Here is a 25381-nt window from a genome sequence, read left to right as displayed (position 1 = left end):
GGTACAGGCAGCAAGGTGCCGAGGAAACCCCCTTGTTTGGGGCAACTCACCACAGCCCTGGGTGAGGCGGCCCGGGCACGGGGGGTTAAACCCACCGGCCTGGCAGGCCCCACGCCGGCAGCTCCCCCCGGGAGCCCCCGCACCGGCTCCGCAGCAAGCCGGGTCCCTGCGAATAGCGCTCCCCGGGCCCGCTGCACCCCCGGGGCATCCCCATCCCCCTGTACCCCCGAGCACCGCCGTACCCCTGTGTCCTGGGGTCTCTCGGGCCCTTGGCGCTCCCAGGGCATCCTCCGGGTATCCTGCACTTGTGCACCCCGTCGTACCACCCGCACGACAGGCATCTCCAAGCCTCCCTCACTCGGTGCGTCCTCCATCCCCAGGCCCAGTTCCACCCGGGGGTCCCCGTCTGCCCCCCCCCCCCGCCGCAGTGATGGTGCTGCCCGCCCGGCCCGGTCCCCGCGAGTGAGCGCGGGCGGCACCACTCACCGTAGCGGGGGGGCGCGCGGCCCCGCTCGGTGCCCTCTCCCCCCGCCGCGCGCCATGGCCGCGGAAGGGCAGCGTCTCCTTCCCCCGCACCGCAGCCTACCCTGTGCGGGGCGGGGCCCACCGCGGCGGAGCAAAACCACCCCTCCCGGCACCCCTCCAGCCAATAGGAGCGCCAAGCTGTTGCCGGCCGACCAATCGGGACGCTTTCCCGGGGCTGGCTCGACGATGCGGCAGCGAGGGGAAGGGGCGGGAGGGCGGTGCGAGCGCCCATTCGATGGCAGCTGACAGCTCCCCCCGGCGCGGCTGCCCCGCTTAAAGGGGCCGCGCCTGCTACTGACGACCCCGCGGTCGAACGCTCTTCGCGGGGCGGACGGACCCCCGCAGGCTGCCGCTACGACTCGGTGCTCCCCTCCTGCCACGGCACCGCCCGGCCGGTTGGCTCGCCGCCGGGAGGCCCCGCCGGTGACAGACAGCCCTTTTAAGACGCCGCGGGGGGGTGGTTCGGGGAGGGCACCGGTCGGCGCTATAAAGGGCGGGCGCACGGCGGCCGCGGTGACAGCGGGGGCGCGGCACGGCGGAGGGGCCTCCCGGCGCCACCATGGACTTCAACGTGAAGAAGCTGGCGTCGGACGCGGGGGTGTTCTTCTCCCGCGCCATGCAGGTGAGTGGGGCGGGCAGGGCCGCAGCGCGTCGCCATGGCAACCGCGCCCGCCCGGAGGCCTCGGGCCTGCCCGGGCCTTCCCCCGCTGCTTCCCTCCCTCCCTCCCACCGCACGGAGCGTCCTGCGCCGCACCCGCGGATCCAGGGCACAGCGGAGCCTGGGGCTTCTTTTCCCCCGTTGGGTTTTTTTGGGGGCTGCTTGGCTGAGTCGCAGCCCCGGGAGCGGCCACCTCGGGGCTCTGGGTCCTGCTGGGTGACCCCAAGCATCAGCTGAGCTGTTGTGCTGAGACTGGTAAAGGTTAATAAGGAAGATGGCTCCAGAGATGCTTCTGACCCATTGATTGTGGCAAGGCACACACACACACGCAAGTGAGTGTGGAGTTCTTGTTCTTAAAGAAAAGCTTGCCTTGTAATCAGCTGTGCCCAGACCCATGGGGGCCCATTCCCTCTTGCCAGGGAGATGTGACAGAGGTGGCTTTGCTGCCGGTCTGCAGCCTGGGGAGGTCGGGCAGCAGTAGCTCCCAGCCCCTGACAAAACACAGTGCTGATAAAGCGATGGGGTGGAGCTGCTGAGACTGAGCAGCAGTGTCTGGGTGGGCCAAGATGGCATCAAGACCACAAACCTGAGATCAGGGATGCAGTGACCCCCTGGAGCTGCGGAGTGAAGAAACAGGACTACCCGTGAGGCGCAAAGTGCAGCAGGTGGGGAGATGTGGCTGCTGGGTCTGTCCACTTCTTGGGCATAATAACCGAAAAACTGCTCTTGGTTGGGTAGGAGAGAAACAGGTGAGAGTTGGTTGGGATCCTTCCTGAGGAGTGAAGTCACCAGCTGGTGACTCTGGGACTGGGCTTCTTGTTCTACCTGTTTTGTGGGGGTTGGTAAACAAATAGAGCAGTGCCGTCTCGTTCCAGACCTTCTGTGCAGTGGAGTAATTCTGGCTCTTTTAGGAACTGGTCTCCTGTAAACAGATATCACCTCCTGTAACTGTGCCAATGAGTCATATGTTATGAAAAAGAGAGATATTAACTACAGGTGCAAAATAAGGAGCAGATGGAAAGCTTAAAGATGCTGTTCTCATGCAAATGACCTTGGTAGCAGAAGAAAGGAAGAAATGCTGTAAAGAAATCTTATGTTTAGAAGCCTTATTGTAAGTCTCTGATAAGTGGTTTTTAGCTTCAAGGCGTAGGAAGGAGACAGGCATGGGAACAGTGTCTGCACACAGCAATTCTAGAGCAAGGAGGCGTTTATAAATAGCGGCTTCTGCCTGCTACACCTACTCCACATAATCTCATATGTGAGTATTCGTATGACTAATTACAGTAGTAATTTCTTGAAACAAAATGGGCACTAGTACTTGTGGACAGCATGCAGATGTTTGCATAAGGAGGGGAGACTGGAAGGAAATGGATCGCTGAAGCTGAACACTTTTTGAAATGTAATTGAGGGGAGGAATAGGCATTATTTGGGCTGTTCCCATAGAGTCCTGCTGCTGGTGTGAGTGAATGGATCCCCACCAAGAGCCAGAAATGACAGCTGAGATCTACTCTTGGCAACGAGGATTGGGTTTGTAGCACTCTCTAGCACAGCAGATCTTCCAAGAAGGGAATAGGACCTGTCTAGAATAAGCTCCGTTTTCTATAGCATTGGAGATGCTTTCTTTGGCTCCGGGCATTTAACAAAGTGATGTTTTACTGGAACTGCAGCGACTGGGAGATAAATGGACTGGCCATTATGTGCTGTGCCACTCAGACAGCATTAGCTATTGGTGTCTGGCTCAGATGTCTGGCCAACACACGAGAACTCAACTCCATCTGGAAGAAGAGCACCCCTCAGGGAGGGTGAAGGAGGTAGAACATGGTCAAGCCACCACTTCTGAGGTGGTTTCCTGAGCTTTGGGGCAGGAGCAGTCCTGGTTTGAAATCTCTTGAATATAACCTAGTGTAGGTGCTGACTGAAGGATTTTGGACTAGGCTTGACCTTAATCATGACCAAAAAAAAACCCCTTGACAAAGAGCTCTTTTCTTTATATGGCTTGTCTTAGTTCAGACACTGGTTAGCAGGACTCCTACCTGGGGAGAAGTGGGGCAGTTTGAAGGGCTCATGTGCTCCTGGGTGAGCAATCCTGTACCGATCTGCACCAGGACAGAGGTGGCCGTGACAAAGGTGCTGTACAAACAGTAACTATCTTACGAGGCTTGTGTATGCTTTTCCCTGACCAAGCAGTGCCCTGTGGGCTTCATGGCATCTCTGATGTTCTTTGGAAAAACAAAACAGGTAGTAGGAGTAGATGAAGTAGAGGAGTGCTGGTCAGCACTGCTGCCTTTGGAGTGGAGAACAAGCTTCTAGGCTTGGGCAGCTGCAAGAATAAAGAGCTTTTGTAGGATTTAGCATCACACTGGAGGATGTGCTGCATTGACACTTACACCACCAGGCACAGCCGTGGAGTAAGTGTCTTCAGAGGGGCTGCAGCCCCTGACAGCTCTGGCACCTGCAGACAGACTTCAAACAGGTCACACTCTGCATCTTCACTGAAGAAGAATAAGGCCCTTCCCCTTGATCAGCTGCGCCTTCAAGTTTCCAATAAGTGGGTTTGATCCCAAATCCCTGCAGAGGAAGCTGTGCTGATAGTTCCAGCTTCCCTACAGAACTGGCATCTCTCTTTCCAAAGGTAACACATTGGATGTCTCTGTTCTAGACAGGCTGCAAGCCAGGCTCTCTCAGGGATGTCTGGAAATAATTGTAGGTGTCTGTCTTTTGTCAGTTTTGATGTAAACTGTCTGTGGATGAAATTGCCCAAGCGTGAGTACAGCTTTTGGGTGCTTATCCCACTGCTAATGGAATTACTACTAGCAGCTAGAGGTTGACTTTATCTTGAAACTCCTGAAGAGAGAGAGACTCCCCCATCTCCCTGAACTCTGCTGATAGAAGAGACTTTTCCCCTCTGCTTGCTGACCTTGCTGGGGTTGATAGCTTGATTACTGGACACCTAAAAAGTAAAGAGAACAGAGGTGACTTAAGAAAAGTGTTTTGAAGGCTAGAGATACAGGCCAGAGCATGTTTCCATTTGAAACACACCTATGAATCCACAAGGGCAATATTTTTTTCCTCTCCTAAATGCCTTGCTCATGAGTTAACCAAGCTGTCCTGTTAATGGCTTCCTTCTGTCCTCTAGCACAGTTTCACTTGGCTCACAGCCTCGCTTTCCTGACTCCTGGTGACCAAATATTTGAAGCATATTCTGCGTCCGGTCCAGAGCTGTTGAAATTCAGGTGGTTTTTAGATAACGAGTGGCTACGGCTTCTCTCCTAATGTGACCTTTCAAAAGCTTGGAGGTAGATTTGCCTGTACAGATTTTGTTGTGTCTCCGATCATCCAAAGAGCAAATGTTACCATAGTCTGGGCATTATGGGCTTCAGAAAATCCAACAGCCCAAATCTACTGGCAGATACAGGAGTCTGTTCTTGGTTTAAGATCCTAGTTTTATCTTTGTGATTTAAGGTGAAAAGTCATAAGTAATGTCAAGCTGGAAAAACTGTGGACCCTGCAAGTGATGCAAGGGCCCGAACTCTGCCACCAGATCATCCTCAAGGAGTCTGAAGCTTCCCACTGAGAGCCCATGGCATCCAGGTCTGGGCTGCTGGACAGGAGAGGGATGGAAAAAATCACTCAAGCTTGGAAGAGACACAAGTCAACTCGTGGTGCATTGTGCAAAACAGCTGTGGCGTTGGCATAACTTGATGGGAACACTGGGATTTTGTTCCCCTTGTTTTGAAGGGGAGAAAAGTGCTAATGCTTTCAGCAAAGAAAACAACATGTGCTATTTTAAAACCCAACCTTGGTGGCCTTAAGTCTCCAGAGCTGTAGGCACAGCCTCTTTGATATTGTAGCTGCAGCACAGAGGGTGCCATCCAGCTCTATTTACTCACCCTCCTGACATCCCAGTAGCATCTCTACCAAATCACTTGGGGAAAGGAGAATTTTTCCCCAAGCAGGCAGCTGCCCAAACTGCAGTCTGGCAGGTTCTTGCTTCTTTTGGGCTGGTCACCCAAGTGCTGCTCTCCCAACTGGCCAGCCTGCTTGTCCACATGGGCCCTGATAATGCATCTGGTGTTCCTGCTGGCCAGCCAAGCCTCCCTGCCTGAATTATTGATGCCCTGGAATGCAGCACGGCTCTCCTCTTCCTGGAGAGCGAGAGTGGCACTTGACAAAAGGCTGCCCTGCATTATTAATCACCTCCTCAGGTTCCCTGTGCAGAGACGGGACCGGTGCTCAGCTGGGTCAGCTGCGGGAACGCTCCCTGCAGGGCAGGATCCGCGGAGCCTCTCAGCATCGCGACCTGGCACGTGATCCCAGGATGAGACCCTGGAATTGGTGCAGGGCAGGACTGTTGGCCCAGCCACCAGGTTCTGGAAAACAAAAGGGAGTAGTTCTGCTGCAGCAGGATGGAGAAGCTCAGAGTTCTCGCCAGGCATTGCAATAGCAAGCGCTGTGACTGCCCTGACCTCTCCCAGCTGGAAATGCACCAAGTGTGTAGGTCAACTTCATGCAACCAAGTTAATGCTCTAGTTTGTGGCAGTCTGGAGTATTTGGTGCTACAAAAGACACTGATGCCTCTAGTCCAGGAGCAGCAAGACACAGAATAATTTTAATCTGTCATTTTGCAATCAGGGGGCACGAGCGTATGATCAGTTTGTCTGGTCTCCTGCATCTCTTGGCCTCACAGTGAAATCTTTGTTCAATGGGGAGGAAAAATAATGAAATTTCTGTTATAAAAATAAATTCCTAGAAACAGAAATCCTTTGTGGGGCAGTTCTGCCTGAAATGCTTGAATAGCCGTACTTCATGAACTGCGGTTGTTTTGTCCCGCATTTCACTGCGGACACTGACTTGGGCAGGCACATAAGAGGGGATCAGCAGCTGAGACCTGTTGCCACCTGAAAGCTCGGATCTCCACTTGCACCAGCCATGAGAAAGAACCAGCTCATGGGATAAGGTAGTGTAACTTACCTCTAATCTCCTTCGCTGGCCGGGCTTTCATGAGAAGCTTCATTCGATCTCACTGCAAGCTGCTCCTGTGAGAGGTGGTTCTGCGCTCCCCTGCACCTGAAGGCACATTCCCAGTAGCGCTGTGAAGTCGGGCAAGTTCTCTGATCCACCTAAAATTCATGTTGGAGGTTAAGTTGAGCTGGATCAGTGACTCTGCATGCACAGACAAGGAGAAGTGTGTTGCAGGGGAGGAAAAGAGCACCCTTGGCAGCGACCTGCTGTGTGGTGGTACTGACTACCCCAAAGCTGTGCCTGGATCTGGACTTTGCAGTGTAGCTGACTGCTGGGCAGGGAGACATGAAGGTAATTAGGTGGAAATGGAGTAACAGCCTCCTGTGCCTTTGCACCCACCTCATGACATTCATGCGCTGCTTTCCAACCCTAAAGCAAGCCTGAATAAGAGCTTGTTTTCTGGCCTGACCCTTTGGAGCCACAGGTTACAGAAAATAGCCACAAAGGACAGTGATGGAGATACTTCTTGTGAATATTGCAAAAGACTCCAGAGCAGGAGAGATTTGAGAGGGCAGCAGCACTGTGGAGATGCCGGAGGGCTTCAGCAGCGATCTGACTGCAGCAATGCTGTAAGAACCCAACAAGAAACTGGGTTTAGGGCTGCTCCCGGGCAGATGCTGGTGCAGGATGTGTCTAATACTGCAGGGAAAAGAGCTAGAATTGAAAGTGAGATCTTAAAAAGCTGTCTGGGAAAGGGGGGGGCGAGGGAGACTCTTGCATCAAGGAGTCTTGGCTTGTTTAAGAAAGCTCTTAAACAGATGATTCAAAAACTGGTGCCAAATACCTGGGAAGCCCCAGTTTGCTGCATGGCCGTGACTCAGCCCAGCCTGGCAGCGCCTGGAAACAGCCCTGGGCTTCCAACAGCGACAGAGGGAGGCAGGCTCAGCCGCTCATGCACGGCTGATAGTTGCATGTGTCCCCAAAGACCATCACAGACCTTGGGTACAAAGCAATACAAACACTCATCTTGAATCTGCTTTTAGCCGGTAACCAGGGGCTGCTGGTCCCGAGGAAGAGGCTAGTGAAGCGACCCCTGGTCATGCATGGCTGCGAGTCCTCTGTCCCCATGGGCTGCCGGAGGGAGCGTGACTGTCCCTGCGCTTTGGTAGCCGTCACCACCACCATCAGGCAGAGCGGTTCACGGACTCCATCTCAATCTTGCCCAAACAGGTCGCTGTGCAAACATACCTGCAGGGCTTGTATATCTCAGACATCTAGTAACATTTGCGCAGAGCTGGTAACAGGACTCCTAAAGCCTATTAACCTACCTCGCGTGCTGGTTCTGGGTTTGTTCCTTATCTCAATTTGTTCCCAGCATTGTACTGGATGTGAATGCAGCTGAGGCTGCTGGGCAGCCACTGATCTTGCCAGAAAGTCTTTCTGGGGCAGCAGACAGCAGGCCCAGAGCCATGAAAAGGGTATCTTGGCCCATCTAGAGCTGAGCTGTGGGACAGGGGAGGAGGGAAGAGAAGGTGCAAGTGGCAGAATAGACAGGAGCTGTATTTCTCCTAAGGGCTTTAGCCAGGCTTTAATCTCTTGGCACCTGACTCTACCAGGTATTGTACAGTACCGTGTCCTGATAACAGTGGCACCAAGGGCCGGCAACAAGGGCTCAAAGGACAACTGCAACCTCCCAAGTGCCACAGCTGTCTAAAGAGGTCTTCTAGTATACTCCAACAAGATGCCGGTTCCATCAAGAGCAGCAAATTGTGCTTAAAAATACACTAAAGTTGGCCACCTTCACTGAGAGGAGCAAGTATGAAAACACTGAAGGCTTGCACAGCAAGTGCTGTAGCAAAGCCCATGTTGTGTGCATGCTTGTTAACTAAGAAGAGAACAAAGTGTGACTTGTGAGGTGGACGTGGCGTTTCTGATCCCGTTGGGTTTTGTAGAGTTGGTTAGGAGAAGGTGAAGGAAGCTGGATGCTGCATGAAATACTGCAAGCTATGCGCACTTGAATTTGATTCCTCACAACTACAGTATTTTTGCATCAGACCTTATTAAAAGCTGCATACTCTGGACCACCTCTCAAACATGGGCTCTGTTTTTAGCTCAGTGCTTTTTTCCACCCTTGGGCAAATTTTTGTCCTTTTCCCCTGAAAGATGCCTGGGAACAAAGAATGACACCTTGAAGGCTTTTTAGCTCCACTCCAAGATAAGTGCATGAGACAGAATAAGCTTTCGTGTCTCTTAATAGCTCTATAGCACACTATAATTTTGCTTTAATACAACAGACCTTCTAACGACTACTGCTCCTTCTTGCAGTTTACTGAAGAAAAGCTGGGCCAGGCTGAGAAGACTGAACTAGACGCCCACTTTGAAAACCTTCTGGCCAGGGCAGACTGCACAAAGAACTGGACAGAGAAGATCTTGCGTCAGACCGAGGTTCTGCTGCAGCCAAACCCTAGTAAGTCCAGCTTCTAATGTTCAAAGAACAAATATCACTTGCAGCTCAAGCGATGTTAAAAGACGTGCCCTCTGGCAGACAGCCCTGTTGCATTGAGTTTGTGGGGGCTGGAAGAAACCTGTCTTTGCAGGGCTTCTCCTTCCTTTACTGCATAGCCGAAAGATGGCTGGCTGCTGCCTCCCCGAGCCTGGCAGCGTTCCTGAGGGCTGGGACGTGGTTGGAAGGGAGGTGACACCTCCCCAGTGCATGGTTGAGGAGTGCATGGGGTGTGCCACCATGAATGCCAGCTCCAGGGGCCCCTCCTTCATCCTGTAACCACCCGTGACATCCTCATTCCAGGTGCCAGAGTAGAAGAATTCCTCTATGAGAAGCTTGACCGGAAGGTGCCTTCCCGGGTCACCAACGGGGAGCTGCTGGCACAGTACATGACAGAAGCAGCAAATGACTTTGGGCCAGGAACACCTTATGGTAAGTAAGCCTGGCTAATTAAACCCCCCTGGGAATCCATCCCTTCCTAAGAGGGGATCCCCACTGCTATGATGGGTTAAAACTTTTGCAGTGCGCCTCTTGAAGGAGGCAGGGTGTCCTGCTCCCCCCATGGCAACCTGCCTGTTAGTGTGTCCAAGCAGATGCCAGAGAAGGGTCTTCCCTAGCACAGAATCTTGGAGCAGGAAGGCAGTTCTTACTGCACAGCAAAACATGCTCTGTGCTGTGGGAAGAAGGGGCCGGAGTCTCCCTATTGCTAAAACAATCCTCAAGTCCAGCAGAGCTAGAGAAGAAACAAAGACACACAGATCCAGGGTAGTTCATAGAACTGGTGACAGGACACAGAAACTATTCTGTGCTATCTCTGTGTCTTTCTAAACTAGCCTGAACAGGGAGTTGCAGTGAATGGCTTTAGCTTTGTGCAGTTTTAGTCTAAGGTGATGTCTAACTGCACAGGGCTTCTCTAAACTCTGAACAGGAGAACCATCTGTTAACTGTGTCTTGCAGATGGAGGGTGAAAATCTTTCCCCAGCAGAAAGAGAACAGAAAAACAGACTTGGGAAGGTTGGTGCTTGGCTACAAGCCTCAACAGGCCCCTTCCTGACCACACAGAGTATCCTTCTGCTCCTAAATCCTAACAGTTGCCCCTTCCTGGGGGAATTTTGAGCTTCTTTAAGCAGCAGACCTGCACAGAAGCACAGCTTTAACTTCCAGCTGCCCTTGCCTCTGCCATGAGCTTTGTACTGCTTGCCAAATCAATAGTTGTTCAATAGTGAGTCCTGCAGAACAGCTGTAGCTGCATCTATAGCCAGCACTGCCTAATCAACTTATTTTTTTCTGCTCTGGTGCTTTTTAATTTGCTGCTCTGTTCCTGTGCCTCTGTTTTATGAGACAAACAAAAATCATTCTGCGCAAGCAGGTGTAGCAGTAAAAGGACATCAGCAGAGTAAGTGCCTCAGCAGATAGATAAAATCAAAGCTGCACTGGGAGCAGCTGAGAAGAGGCCTCAAGCTAAAGGCAGACTGTAGTTAGGAATGAGGCTGATGTGGTGTGGGCATGGTCACCTTGGCCAGGCAGGGTACACTGCGCCTTTGTTCCCCAACACTGGAGCCTGGTGGCTCTGTGTGAATTGGCTGAAGCCAACACGAGGTTAATTGGTTTCTCCTGGAGTTGAAGGCTCCTGTTGTTGCAGGGAAGACCTTGATCAAAGTTGGAGAGACTCAAAGGCGCCTGGGTGCAGCAGAACGGGACTTCATCCACTCTGCCTCCATCAACTTCCTGACTCCACTGCGCAACTTCCTGGAAGGGGATTGGCGAACCATCTCTGTAAGTGCGCTGGCAGGGAAGGGGAAGCTTGTCATGTCACCAGAGACAAGGAGGACAGGGACAGAGGGAGACAGTGCTAGAAGAGCACATTTTCCTTCCCTATGAGAAGGGAGGACTCCATACCTTTCCCCTCAAAGGATGCTAGGATAGGGGAATGCCCATCCTGGATCTGCTCAGGGCCACCTCTGCAGCAGAGAAGGGTTGCCAGTTGATGTGCATGAAGAACATAACTCCTTTCCCGACTCCTTCAACCCACAGGCTGCTCTGTTTCATGTGTCCCTGGCAGCCAGGCCCAAAACTCCTGCTAATGAGATCAGTGTAGCAACTGCTTCTTTCACACTAGCACTTTTTTGTTAAGGAAATAAATTTGATTCCTAAATGATACCTCATTTCTTTCCCTCACCAAGAGCTCCTAAGTAGTCTGTTCTCATCCTATTTTCTATCCCTTCCAGAAAGAGCGGAGGATCCTACAGAACCGCCGCCTGGATCTGGATGCCTGCAAAGCCAGATTGAAGAAAGCCAAAGCTGCCGAGGCAAAAGCAGCGGTAACTTTTTCCCTCATTCCCCTTGCCTGTCCTTCTGGCCCCAGGGATTGGCTCACATGAGCAAAGCCACATGCTCTCTGGACAAAAATTAGGCTGCCCAACAATGTCCTGGCTCTGGCAGCCATGGGTAGGGATATTCCCTGTCTGATATGCAAGGGAACTGGGAGCAGGAGCCATGTGCCTGTTCCTTGGATGTTCTCCCATGGGGGAGTTGTTGAAACAAATTGTTCTGAACTTCCAAAATCTGCCAACTTCTACTTGACCCAGGTTCCCGTCTCCTGACTAACAGTAGTTGCTGGATGACTTGTGCTAATAACTAAAAGGTTGTGTCTTCTGAGGACTTGCTAAGTTTTCCTGGGGATCTCAAAGCAAGGCAAGAGAGAGCTGAGCTGGGAAGTGCACAAGGGGAGAGCATGCTGGGGCTCTGCAGCAGCCCCAGGCTTTCAGATTTGTTAGGGTTCTCCCAACTCAGTCTTCCCTAGGCAGGAGTGCCAGGAGAGCCTGTGAGAGGTGACCAGGGTCAGACTGGCTACCAAGACACCCTTCCTTCAGTCTCTCTAGTCACTTAATTCATGGTGCTGTCTAGTTACAGGCTAATCTTGCCCTCTGGCTTTGGCAAATTCATGGCAAGTAAACTAGCAAAGCTCCCAGCTCAGAGCAGTGCAGAAGGGACTAGTAAGTCAGCCATCAGCAGGTATAGCAGAGTGCTGAGGTGTATGTGGGAAAGCCCCAAATAAACCTTTGGGTGAACAAAAGCGATAGCTGCCCTTTAAAGGTCCCTTCCAAGCCAAGCTATTCTACAATTAAAAGAGCCTTCTCTCATTAGTCAGGTCAGCCAGATCCACCAAAGGTAACTTCAGGGATGGTGCCTCCAGTCTCAGTGGGAAGTGGTGGCCATTGCTTTATCTGAAGCTCAAATCAGAGGAGGAGTTCACTTACCTCCTGTGCTGCTTTCCTTTCCACCCTCTTTACCTTGCTTCCTGTGTGAAGTGATCCCAAGGCCTCTCACCTGCACCCAGACACTTGGGTGAGGGACTTCCCTGTAGCCAGAAAAGTTTGTTTTCCCACTGGAACTCCCGGGCTGGGCTGCCCCAGGCAGGATGCAGAGCCAGTCCAGGCTTTCCAGTGTATTTGCCCCAAGCCACATTTCAGCTTCTCTGCTTCTTTGAAACCAAGATCACACAACAGAAGAGCAACCTCAGCTGCTGTTGTGGGCACCCATCTCTTACCCAGCTTAGCATAAAGGGGGGCGTCCCTGGGCTCTGGGTGCCTCCCTGACTACTAGAGGACAAGGCACAGGTGGAAGCTCCCAGCATGGGGGGGCAGAACTGCTGCCTCTGCTCTAGGTGTGTTAACTCATCGTTAGACCACAACGTTCCCCTGTAACATGTCTGGAGTCCTGTGCCACCCTCCTCCCATCCAACCTGGCCTGCAGTATCGCACCTCTCCCAGCTCACCACTCTCTTGCTGCTCTTCCCGTCTGTGGTGCAAACCTGTGTTCCCACAGCTGCTGTCTCGTGGCTGTCCCTCCGAGTGCGCTGCTGCCCAGACCTGTCAGCTGCTCTTCCCGTGTCTGGGCTTGTGCATTTCCCTCGGACTTTGTGCTTCGGTCCTTCCTGTTGATGCTGTTTTGTTCACTAACCTTTTTGTTTTGTTTCTTTGTGATTTGCTCAGTGTGAGGGAGATGTGAGTATTGACTGTGCTAACAGTGCTGTGATTTATTTTTTTTTTTCCTTTAACACCTCTCATTGTCTCTTTCCCATTTTAAACGAAAAGTCGTATCTCCCTTGTCCCATTGGGACTGGCCCTAGAGCATGTATTGAGCGTGGTCAGGGCTATGGCTGCCTGGGGAAGGTGTCCCCGAAAGATGGGGCAATCTCTTGCTGCCTACAGCCCCTCTGGAGCATGCACTCGGTTCCATCAACGCTGCTTGCAAGCAGTGCTCAAGAGCGCCATGGGCTCCCGTCAGAACCCACACAGACTCCTCCAGCTGCAGGCAGGAGGGGTCAGGTTGGGTGGCAAGTCCCTCTCCTGGACGGGAGGCAGCCCAGAGACAATGACAGGCAGGTTGATCTGGTTGTGGTGCTGTTCTGTCCTCCAGGCTCCTGGGTTCTGCCCATTTTCCCCATTACAAGAGCAGAACAGGGAGGGAGGTGGGTCCCTTCTGATCACTGCTTGCAAATACAACTCGTCCATGCATAGGAGTGCAAGAGGAGTTTGCCTCCTTCATCCCATGTGCTGTGACTAGTTTTGGGACTCTCTGGAGACCAGGGAATGGGAGGAGAGGTTTCTTCAGTTGCACTTGATAATGAAAAACAAAACAAAAAACATAAGAAACTATTTGTGAAACATCTCCTCTCCCCACAGGGAGGAGTCAAGCCTAGTTGCTGTGCTGGCCTCAAATCTCATTTGTGCATTTTTCTCCCTATATTCAGATTTGACTTGTAAAAGGAATCACTCCTCCTTATTCCTTCCTCTAGCCATCCCCAAAACTCCTAGATGGTTAAAAAAATATCTTATTGTTGAGATTGCCTGATTGCTCTTCCACACACTGGTCACTCATTCTAGCAGGCTGCTCGGGGCCCAGCAAATCGGGTCAGTGTGTATAAGCAGATCTGTGTGAGCTGCAAAGAGATTAACCTGGGAAAGGAAATGTGGGGCCCGAGAAGATTAACGACATAGCTGGGTTATGGCAGATCGTGTGCCAGCCTTGCACACTGGCCCAAGGCTGACCAGGAGGATGCCCTGGTCCACCACACCAGTGTGATGGTCCTGATGTAAGCTAGAGAGCTGGTTTATCTCTTCAGGTGATGCTACAGCCAAAGACCATCCTAGGAAACTTAGTCTTAGCTTAGCTGAACAGAGAGACCATGCTATGTGGAGGTTAGTGAGCCCACACCTGTGTGGGGATGGACTGGATCATTCCCAATGAGGAAAACCTCCAGAATGCTTGAGTCTTCCTGCCCCAGGGCAGAGGTTTAGCTATGGAGAAGGTGGCTCAGAGGTTTGGTGACCTCTGGGCTGAAAACTCATGCACTACCTTTGGCAACAGCAAGGCTTTGGACCAGATCTGTTTTGGCTAAGTCATGCTCCTTACTGAGAATAGCAGATCTGAGTCTGTTAGGGGGAAACATGCCCAGAGGTTTGGTGAGAGTAAGAATAAATAGACGTGTTTCTTTGAAAGGCACTGTGGAAAGGATGCTCTGGTGCTAGTGAACACAGCCACTTTGAGGACAAAGCCCTGTACAGGGACACATCTAGGATTGTAGGTGGAAAGCAAGGAGAAAGAAGGTCCTGCTCACTGGACCGAGCCAACATGAGCAACCTGCTGGCTGCCAGGGAATGGGAAATGTGTTTGAGATTGTGCCATCTCATCTCCACTCCAACTGGCCACTGTGTGAGCAGATAGCTGTAAGTGCAGGCAGAGTTTCTAACAGTAGAAACATCTGCTGTTCGGGTACTAGGTGTGACTGCATGAGCCAGTCCACCTCCTCTTGCACAAGCCTGGCTTCCACACACCACCGCCCAGACTGCTGGGAGACCTCCCTCCTGCCATCCCATAGGAATTTGAACTAAGCTCCCAGCACAAACAGGAAAAAAACACCAGTCCCTTCTTCCATCCATTGCCCAACTGACTCCTATCGACTCCTCTGCGTGACTTGTACATGAAACTCTATTCCCCTCACTAGGCTGTGCCTGACTTTCAGGAGACTAGACCTCGTAATTACATTCTCTCCGCCAGCGCATCTGCGGTAAGATTGCCTCCCGCTAGATGTTGCCTCTCCAACCTCTTCCTGCCCCTCTCTTCACCCAACTTATACTCGGACCTAGTGCTCTGCTGTTTTCAACATTTTAATGTGACATGGGCTGCCCAGGGTTCCTCTGGCTCCACCTGAAGGATGCAGATCACCCCTGTGAGGGTGCACGGTCAGGGTCTGGCACTTCTGCTGCTTGGTTTGCTTTCTAGTTTCTCTGCCAATCCTTTTCCACATTTTCTAATGGGAATCTTCTGGGTTTTATTGCTAGTAGAGCAATTGAAAGGAAAAAAACCTCAAAGGTTAGCCTTTCTGGCTGGTTCCAGCTGTATGCTGGCTGTGTCACACGTGTGACTGCCTGATGAGTACAGTGGCGTCAGTGCTCAGAGGATTTGTAGTTGGTCAAGAGAAGCAAAGGTAGAGGAATCTGCCACCAATCGTGTCTGTAATGCAGGAGGCTGAGAGCGCAGGCTTGTTTATTCTGCAATAGAGGTGAATGTTTTCCCTTTCATCTCAGGGCCTGTCTGGTGGCTGTTATGCAGTCAGATGCGCTGGGGGTGGGTGAAGAGCCCGTTGCATCTCTACTCTGTTGCACTGAGTGGCTGTGGTCAAGCAATTGACTTTCTGTGCTGTGTTCATGGCTCCCCATTGCACAATGTCACATTTCTCGTTAAAATGTTGAAAACTGATCATCTTGCTTCCTAGATAGCATTCAAAACAACACTGATGCCTGTTAGTAGAATAATGTGAGAGTGGAAGGGCTGGGAAGGGGGACCTGTAGATATGAAAAAGGACAGCCCAGCCTTCTAGCAAACAAAAACTGTCATGGAAACAAGGTGGGTTTGGTTAACAGGTAACCCATCCCATTTGGAGAAAGAGGTATGTGAGAGCTGATAGCATCAGTGTTAGTTCTCAGGGGGATCTGTCCTGACCTTCTCAGAGAGCGATGCTGGGATCAGAAATAGCTTTGTACCAAAGCTAGAAAACTGTTTCCATAGATAACCAGCCTGATGACAGGGGTGCTTCGGAAGAAGCTGATGCTGGTGATGCTGTAGCAATTGCTCAGTTCCTGCCTCTCCTAGTACAGCTGTGAACCTGTGGCTCTGGCTTCTCCCTTGGAAGGGTCTGTTCCAAGGACAGCACAAGTATTGCAATAATGGACTAAGACTGAGCACTAAGAGAATTAGAGGAGAGAAGCTGGACTTTCCCTGCCTCTGAACAGCTCAGGTTAGACCAGGGTATCGTTATTCCCCAAGACTTTCCAAAGCAGACCTGGAGACAAGCGTTTGTGTAACAGGTATTAGCATGTCAGAGTGCCCAGATGCTCAGTCCAACAGGTCATCACCAAACCAGGGCTCTCAGTGAGCAGCCAGCACGGACCTCGATCACTCCATCACGTTTGATGGTTACACAGTGGGCATCCCAGCACAAGTGCCTGTAGCAAACCCGCAGGCCTGGCCAGCAGTGATCCTCCTGGCTGCCGAAACTAGTTCACAGGTTGCAGTTGGTGGCTGAAGTGCCACCTGAAGTCCAGCTGCACTTGACTCACTTGAATAACAATTGGAATCGTTAATTAGCAAAACACAGGCTGAGCCCAGACAGCCCTGTGCAGGCAGAACCAGTTTATAATGAGCTCTCTGCTCCCAGCATCCTCCCCGGGGGGTCAGGTACTGCAGCCAGGTAGGAGCTCTTCATGCTGTTGCTCTGCTTTTCTTCCAGGCCAGAGTCCTTCTGCTACTTTAGCCTTAGCGTGCGCTGACAGCACAGAGCAGTGCTTGCTGCTCACCTTGCTGCTGGGCTCTGCTCCCTGCGGGGGGGAGGGATTGCTCATGCCCAGGTAACAACTTTGTCTTACAGGTGAGCAAACAGGTCAGCTCTCTCCTGGCCCCTATGCCCTCAGCAGGGCTCTGATTTGGATTCTAAATTTATGTTGGTTTTTTTGGAGACACGGATAACACGGTGCTTTTATTTTTTCCCCTTCCATAACAGGAAGGCTTAGCTGGAATTAGATCCACCTGGAGAGAAGCACCTCCCTTGTTTTGTACGAGTTGGAGGCTAAGGAGCCATTTCTCCTCTCTCCCACACTGACCTTTTGTTTTTGTGTAAGAAGGTGTACGTGGGCTGTGTAAACCTAAATATCCCTTTCTCCCAGATCCTGCCACTTGCCTTCTGCTTACTCCTAGGAATGATTCCAAGAAAAACACACTGAGTACCTTCAAGGCTGTTCCTCTGGCTTGAGCTGGGGTGGAGGAAGAGAGAGGCAAATCATGGGCTTCTGTCTGAAATGCTCTGACTAGAGCCATGTAGTGTCTGAGCCCAGGGACAGGTCTGGGCAAAGCTGGCCTGCCCCAGAGCACCACAGGGTCAGAGCTGGAGATTGCACAGCAAGGCCAATGGAAGAGAAACAAATTTGTCTACTAATTGAGAACTGCAATGATTAAACAGGCCTGAAATGGCTTAAGTACTGTCTACAGCATCTAAGTAGGAAGAGTGAAAGCTTCCCATTGTCTCCATAGTAAACCTTGCTCCAAAAACATGAGTCTTGTGCCAGAGCAGCAGCTCAGGCTGGGACCTGCTTCTCAGCTGCCTACAAGGTGCTTCCCACCATCCAGAACCACCTTTCAGAACAGGAGCTCTTAGACCAAGAAGGAAAAGGACCTCATGTTCCCTCACATGGCTGAAATTGCCCAGGCCTTAATAGAACCTTTTCCTCACCTGCAGTAGCAAATAAAGGTCAGAGAAACCACCCAGCACACTGAGCATAGCACAGGGACAGCCTGTGCCCGTAAGAGGACCAGCTACAATAACTCCACACAAATGAGAAAAGATAACAATCAGGCTACATACCATGGAATAGGAACCGAACTATAGGCCATGGGACAAAAGCCAGAGCAGGCAGCAAGCCAAGGAGCTGCTGTAACACCTTTCTGCTCCAGCTCTTCACCAGGTGCTCCTCATATTGCCTGGTGAAGTTCTCTCTGCAGCTGGGGCTACCACAGCCCATGTGAGCAAACCTCAATGAGGTCTAAACAGAGCGTGTTGTCCTGTGACACAGCAGCATCCAGCACAGAGCCCTTAGGTGCCTGCGGTGCTGATTCAGCCATGCTGTGGTGAACTTCCCTGATCTGCAAAGGTGACATCGGAGGGTGAAGGTCTCAGAGGCCATCTGTCCCCTGGCCCCACCAGTGTGGGGTGTTGCCAAAAGGATGGTGTGCTCCAGTCGATCCAGGGTGATTTCTCTTCATGTTGCCAGGGCTGCAGGAGTAATTTCTGCTGAGGAAAGGCCAAGCCGAGAACCTCTGGGAAGGATCAATGTGTTTTTCTACCTCTTCTCTTCCTTTCCCACTGCTGTGCGTGACTTCTGTTGTCCATTGTTTCATGTCCTGGAGCCAGATCCCAGCAGCAGCTGGCAGTTGTGCTGCCCCAGACGTGCCCCTGGGGCTGAGGGGAGCAGGAAGGAGCCGTATGATGTTTTCCTGGCTCAAAGGCAACATCCAGCCTTGCGTCCTTTCCTTTGTGCCTGTTGGTAGCTCAGGCTGGATCATGGTTCCACTAACCTGAGATCTCTGGACCAGTGGGTGAGGAGCTCTGGCCTCCGTGTGCCTTGAGCTCATGGCAGCTCCCAGGCCCTGTTTGTGGGCTCAAGCAGCTCACCTGCCTCTCCACAAGCCTAAAACAAGGGCTGACCTTCAACACCAGCCTCTGCAGCAGAGTGACCCTCATTCACAGGACTCAGCTGCTTAATCCATTTCTTCCTGGAGCTCATTAAATGCCATTTTACCAGCCCTGGCAGGGAGCAGAGCGGGAGCGCTGCCGGCTCTGGTGGCATGGACTCGCTTTCCCATTGCGAAACTGAGCTCGAGGGTGCAAAAATGAGGGGAAGGGACGTGGATCTGGCAGCTGCTGCTGGGTGAAGGGCGAGCTCGTCCCCGGAGCTGCCCCGCTGTGTCCACTTGCCCATTGCTGTTAACACAGAGTGCTTCTCAACGTCTCCAACACTGATCTCCTTTCCTGTTGCTCTGTGGCCCCTACAGCTTTGGAGCGACGAGGTGGAAAAAGTAAGTACCCAGCTGAAATTGTACTCAAACCTTTTTGGGGTGGGGGGATGCTGCGGATTCCTTCCTGCTCCACCTGTGCAGAGGAGGATCGGTGGGACGTTGCTGTTAGCTCCTCATCCCGCAGCTCTGCGGTTCAGTGCGACTCTGCCAGCGGCTCGGGAAGAGCTTGCCCTGTGGGCCAGTTGGCTGTACCCAGTGTGCGTGGGTTCGGCTGTACGTGATAAAAACCAGCTCTGAGAGCCCTGCGCTGGTGTCATAGGAGCAGAGGTGACGCGCTGGGATGTGATTCAGCTCTGCTCCTGTGGCAAAGGCCCTGCCTGCTCCCGTTTTGCATGTGCTGTGCGTTAGCCTCTAGTAGCCCCTCGTCTGTTCTGGGGTCCAAGCAGGAGCTCTGGGCAGAGCTGTGGCCAGGACAGAGGGGTTTCTGGTGCCCAGCCCCAGCTGCTGGAGGGAACAGCCCTCTCAGGAGGGCAGGGTGGGAAGTTTGGAGTCTGTGACAGAGGTGACTGTCTGGGTGAGCTGCACTTACCCTTCTGAGTGGATCCGTGGCGGCAAAGTCCCAGATCTCGTTTATTTTCTGTGTTGCCCAAGACGAGCGCAACTCGTCCGTGAAGATGGATGGAGGGCTGCTAGTGGACTAGAGACCAGGGTGAGCTCTGTGTGGAGCTCCAGCATGGTGTGGAGCTTTCAGAGACGCCTCCTGGGATCCCGTTGCCTTTCACGCCTCAAACACCCCCGGCAGACGTTAGCCTGAAGCCTGAACTGCAAGGTGGTGGAATGGCACGTTCCTGCATGCTGTGCATGATAGAAACCTCTGACTGCCTTCCTCAAAATGCATTAGCAGAGCAGACTGGCTGTTTCTGAACCAGCTCATCCCTCAAACAAACAAGGTGACTGCAGTCAGCTGTCAGCATGCACGGCTCTGTTCCTCTATCTTTGCTCTATCCTGGTTGGATAGACCAAGGTATGTCAGTCAGCTTCAAAGTTCTTCATGTCTTGGAGGAGCACAAAACTGGAAGGGACCTCCCGGGTCACAGTCTGTGCTGGTTTTATGGGAAACTACATCCTGTGTCTGCTCAGAGCTCACAGGGAGAGGCAATGGAGCAAATCCCAGGTGCTGCCAAACACAGCTGTGTCTGCCTGTCACACGTTTCCAATGGCTCTGCTGTCACTGAGGTCTCTGTGCAGCTCACTAGAACAAGAATCTCTTGGTGCTTAGTGAGGCATGGCACTGGTATTTCCTGCTACATTCCCCCTTTTCCTTTAGATAATCCCTTTCAGACAGAGGATGCAAGAAAATAGATCACTTGTAGCTTAAAATAGACAAATCTGATTAAAAGACAGTCAAAGCCTTGCTTTGTTCTGGCCTCGCTGCACAACAGTCCTGGTCGTGCTGTCAGCAGATGAGGAGGCTGGGGGGACCCTGGGGTGACCCTGCTCGGAAACACCAGTGATGCAGCCTCTGCTCTGAGACCATCATCCTGTGTGTATTCGCTCTCTGGAGTCAATTCCAGATGAATTGCTCCTGTGCCAGAATAATTGGAGCATTTCCAAAGCAGCAGAAGGAGAACGACAGAACTGGTGCTGTGCAGGAACTGCTGCGCCAAGGCGGGCAGCCCCGATTGCTGCTCCCTCCTGGAGAAGGGGACGCTGAACCACGCTCCTCTCCTTCCAGCAAGCTCTAGCCCAGTGAACGTCACTCTAAGAGGCAACTGGCATGTTCTACTGCATGTTAAGGAGTAATGCACGTAAGAGAGAGTGAACGTGCTGCTCGTTTACCCTCCAGTATCACCCTGTCTTTGAATCCCCATTGACTGCTACTCACTATTGCTGAGTTCCTCCTGGCTCAAAATAAGTAATGAGCTTCCAAGGAGAGCCTTGGGTAGGAGTTTGGGTTGTTCATCTCCGTTGCGGAGAGATGTAGCTGAGTGGCAGCAATTTGGTAGGTGCTCCGTGGCCTCAGCTTTTGTTCTGTGATGATAAAAGGATACTGGCAAAAGTTGTACTTCTGGAGAGGAACTTGGGGAGGTTGTCCCATTCCAATACCTATAGGCTTGGAGAGGCATCTAACAGAGCTGTATTTTGCAGCAGACTCAGCCGTGCTGACCACAGGCACTGTCCCGTTTCCAGTGTTCCCTTTGCAGAGGACAGATGCTGATGAGCAGCATCGGCTGCCCAGTTCTGAGTCCTGCAACAGGCAATAGAGGGAGAGGTGCTGGCATGGGACTGGCTTTCCACACAGCTCAGGATTAGCAAAGCCTTTCCATCTTCATGTTCTGGTCTTGTGGGAGCAGGAGCTTCCGAGCTTGATGCATCAGTCTTGAGCTGCCGTTCCATGACCTGCAGTGATCCAGTGTAGGATCAAGCAGGAATCAAGTTGAAATACAGCCAGAAGTCTCTGGGATCCTCACCCTGAGTGTGTGGTCCCGGGTGCACGTGGATCCTGCCGAGCCAGCAGCGCACGTGTCGGTGCCAGAAGGGGCTGGTGGAGGAGGCGGGTGCTGCCTCTCCCTGGAGGAGGCAGAGCAGGGTCCTCTCCTGGTGCTGTCTCCAACACCCTGTCCTGTCTTGCAGGCAGAACATGAGCTGAGGCTCACGCAGACAGAGTTCGATCGCCAGGCGGAGGTGACACGTCTCCTGCTGGAGGGGATCAGCAGCACACATGTGAGTCTTCCTCGGTAATGGGGGTGACGGGGACAACAGAGACTCTTGGCTCCTTTGTTGAGGAATGCCAGCAGGATGCTGGAGCCCTGCACTGGGCGCAGAGGTGGAAGAGGTCATCAACTTGGAGGCTACAGCAACCTCCTCATCAAACCTGGAATGTTCAAAGTAAAACCATAGTGAAGCGTGGGCAGGCAGTGCCATCATGCCTGCAGTCTTCAAAATGCTTCTGAGCCAGAAAGACCTTGTTCTTCTCTCACTAGAACTGTGGATGAGCCACATGGGCATGGCCAGAGTGCCAGGAGCAGCCTCCTCTCTGATATCACCCTTGGGCCTATGCAAATTAACAAATTAGTGTAGTCAAGCTAACCAAATAACTCTTAAATGCTGGCCTGCACAAGCCTGCTTCCCACGGGGTAGGTCGTGGCTGCAGGGAGAGGGATCCTCTGCCTGGCACCCAAACTCACAGACCGGCCTATGGTCCTTCTCCCTCCAGGTGAATCATCTCCGCTGTCTCCACGAGTTTGTGGAGTCTCAGACCAACTACTATGCTCAGTGTTACCAATACATGCTTGACCTGCAGAAGCAACTGGGCAGGTGAGATAAGACGCTGCTTTTACTTCTCTAAGGGTCATTCAACTGGTTGCCCCTGGCTCGGGCCTCCTTCCTCATCCTATGTCATCATGTCGGGTAGTTTTAAAGCCCCTTCCAAGCTCTAACAGAGCTTCTTTGCTTATGGAATGGTGACCAGTCCGGGTGGTGATGCGTTTAGAGCAGGCTTTGCCATGGGGATTCATCAGGGGCTTATCCATTCATCTCAAAGCACAAGAGCCATCAGTGTTCCTCCAAATCTGTGAAATCATATGGGAGACAAATTCCCGTTGCCAGGCAGCAATCCTGAGCGTGCTGTGCTGCAGCAGTGGCTAATTCGGCGCTGCCGGCCGCGCGTCCCGCGGGTGCAGGCAGGGCTGTTCTGTGTGTTACCTGGCACAGCAGCGCGGTGGCCTGACCCCAGAGGGGCTGTTGCTTCTGCATGATCACTCACTGCTCCTGTTCCCTTCTTTTCCACGCTTGCAGCTCCAAAGGAGAAATGTAAGTAGGATGTTTTTGCTCTCAGAGCTCTGCAACTCAAACTCCGGAGTCTCTGCGGACTCACTACAAAGACCAGAGCTGCACTCCCTGAGTGTGTGTGTGGGGTATTTACAGATAAACAAGACCGACCTCCATTACTGTCTGTAGAGCCCAGCAAGCCTGGGAGCCTCCAGTCTTGGCATTTAGTTTAACAGCAACGACTGTCCCTTTCTGAAGAACTAGCAGACTAAACAGGTACCACAGACGAGGTGAGAGCAGGGCAAGGACACAGCACATCCAGTAAAGCAGCTGCAGAGCCCAGAACAGCGCCTGCCCAGACCCCTCTCTAGGCCCACGCTTCCCTCTCATGCTCTGCGGGTCGTGGAATGGGACACAGGGATCAAAGCCAGCAGACAAGCGTTACCTGTCACAGTCTCTGCACCCAAGAACCGAGTGCATTTCCCCACCCGAAGGGCAGCGCAGATGTTACAGCCGTTAACTGGAACTCCTGAGCAGTGTAACCACTGAAAGAACAAGCTCTTTCTTGGTTCCTTGTATTAGAGCCTTACTGAACTCTGCTTCTCTTTTTATTTTTATCCTCCTGTGTAAGATTTTCAGGCACATTCGTAGGCAACGCAGAATCCACATCTCCTCCCCCAGCCGCCGCCTCTCCTCCAGCGGTTGCTGCCACGCTCCCCGCTGTGCCTACAATTCCAGTTGTGCCCACGATTGTTGGGGTGCCTAATTCCGTGGCAGAGAGTGTCCTGAACCCCAATGAAGTCAAACCTCCCGCCAGCGGGACGCGGAAGGCCCGAGTCCTCTATGATTACGAAGCAGCTGACAGCACCGAGCTGGCACTCCTTGCAGATGAGGTTGGTACCTTTTCTTTGCTTAGTATTGCATGCTCAGCAAGGTCTTGGTTACATTTCCTGCCCGTAAACCCCCCATTTTATGGAACTGCTACTAGAGATTTTTCCTTGACACTGGTGCCTGCTGAACTGCAGTGAGCTTTGCTCATGGCCATTTGCTATTTCAGAGTATCACCCCAATAATTCTCCTCTTCTGGCTGGGGGCCTGATCTAATCATACGGAGAAAAATGGAAATTCAGCAACCTGCAAACTCTTTTGTTGACTAGACTGAACATTTGCATTCAGAAGGGATGATGACATGGCAATATCATGCCACCCTGTATGCAAAAATAACCGTAAGTCAATTTGGAGAATGAAAAGGCAACAGGGACGTCAGTGGGCAGATTTCTGTAGATGTTCTATTAAAGCTGCAGATGGCTCCAGGGAAAGGGCACAAAGGTTCTTGCTAAATGAGCTCAGGAATTGTCGTTCTTTCAGTTCTTGGCTGTCTCTGCAGAGTGAGGTCCTGGCTAACACCGTCTTCTCTCCCCAGATGATCACTGTGTACAGCCTGCCAGGCATGGATCCCGACTGGCTCATCGGTGAAAGAGGGAACCAGAAAGGGAAAGTTCCTGTCACTTACTTGGAACTGTTAAGTTAAATGTTTCCAGGAAGAAGAATGTACAAGTAGAACACGCCCCTCATCTCCTGGCACTTCTAACGCCGATTTCTTCATCCGAGACCATTGCTCTCTTCAGGGTTGACACTCCATTGCTAGTACGGTAATTGTGGAAAAGTGGTAAAACTGTTACTGGAAGGTTTTGGGAAAGGGCTGGTGGCACCCGAGACTGAATTCATTACCTACCAGTGCGGCCTGCTTTGAGGTATGTCTTGATGGCGTGAGGTTCCTTGATCATTTTTCCTACCTTCCCATTGTCTTGTTTCTCGCAGCGGCTCCCCCAGGGCCAGCGAGCTGCCTCCCTCAGCGGCTGCTCACCGAGTTTAACTTACATCCCCTCGTGTCTGGTGTGAGTTAGTGCCTGTCTGCCCCTCCTGTCCTCCCTCTCCTTCAGCAGAATTGCCCAAGTCAAACCATCAAGCGTTTGGAACCCTCTGATGTGTTCTAGCTCTTAAGGCAAGGAAGCTGAATTTCAGCATTAAGAGCCTGTTAAGCCCACCCACCTTGCTCACCTGTGGGAGAACAGTAAGGCAAGGCTCGAGAAGAGCCGCGCTTACTATCATGGTGCCTGATGGCTTCAATCTTTCAATAGAACCGTCCTCTGAAGCTGGAAGGGAATTTCTTTGTGAAGATCAGCCTAATAATATAGGGTCTGTATGTCAAAAATCAAACCTCAGTGCAAGGGACCATGCATCTTGCTTGCATTTCTCTGCTCTTGGACTGCAAAGAGTTTACAAGCCTTTTTACAAGCTTTGCTCCCTGTGTTAATTGTCCAGGCTTTTATTTCGGTGTGTCTGTTCCAGGCATGGTTGAGCCTGACTTTATTTTCACCCCAGATGACAGATGTCCCTAACGCTTCCCCTCCCCTCCCAGCAGTGAACAGACTTGGTGCATCCCCGTACAGTGAGGGACGGTCCCGCTTGCTGGTACCTCCAACAACGAGCCTGTTCTGGTCAATCCAGGCTGCCCTTGGCGTACACGGTGGTTTAGCTCAAAGGGAGCGCTCAGGCCTATATGCTTTTTAATCCCCTAATGAGCTTTTTAGCCAGAGCTCACCTGAAGGACTCCTGCTGCTGTAACTAGTTTTCCACTTGAGCTGGATGGAAGAGAAACTCACCTGCACCAAGCTCTCGGTTCACTCCTTCCCCTCGGTATGTCACAACTAACTTTGCTTGTTTATTGATCTTTTGCACTTTCCCCAATGGTATCGTGACCACTCTAATGTAACAGGGCACCGAGCACCTGTGGTATGTAGGGCTCGTGGTTTTCAGCACTTATTTGCCAATAAATGAACTGCCTGACCCGCTGCCTCAGTGTTGTGTGTGGGCTCAGGGGCCGC

At 52.1% G+C, this 25381-nt stretch overlaps 2 protein-coding genes across 4 annotated transcripts in view; one reads left to right on the top strand and one right to left on the bottom strand.

Moving 5' to 3' along the window:
• Positions 1–1084: 1084 nt before the first annotated feature.
• Positions 1085–24318, top strand: SH3GLB2 (SH3 domain containing GRB2 like, endophilin B2; the record flags this gene model as incomplete). Of its 3 annotated transcripts, XM_080356199.1 has the most annotated exons (13): positions 1085–1147; positions 8471–8612; positions 8952–9080; positions 10291–10424; positions 10877–10969; positions 12644–12655; positions 14659–14721; positions 18759–18782; positions 21357–21446; positions 21940–22040; positions 22521–22535; positions 23125–23386; positions 23917–24318. In XM_080356199.1, 13 exons carry the CDS (start codon positions 1085–1087, stop codon positions 24022–24024), a joined length of 1236 nt encoding a protein of 411 aa, XP_080212325.1. In that variant the 3' UTR covers positions 24025–24318. The 3 variants fall into 3 exon arrangements, with proteins under 3 accessions (XP_080212325.1, XP_080212324.1, XP_080212323.1); XM_080356198.1 differs by lacking the exon at positions 12644–12655; XM_080356197.1 differs by lacking the exons at positions 12644–12655; positions 22521–22535.
• NUP188 (nucleoporin 188) overlaps positions 23764–25381 on the bottom strand; it is a 30878-nt gene continuing 29260 nt past the window's right edge. Inside the window, exon 45 of the mRNA XM_080356191.1 lies at positions 23764–23954. The gene's annotated coding sequence lies outside the window, so the exon portion shown is untranslated. The remainder of the gene's footprint in view (positions 23955–25381) is intronic.

Source organism: Nesoenas mayeri (assembly GCF_963082525.1).
Source record: "Nesoenas mayeri genome assembly, chromosome: 18".
NCBI classification, from domain to species: Eukaryota; Metazoa; Chordata; class Aves; order Columbiformes; family Columbidae; genus Nesoenas; species Nesoenas mayeri.
This window is presented reverse-complemented; position numbering and strand designations above follow the sequence as displayed.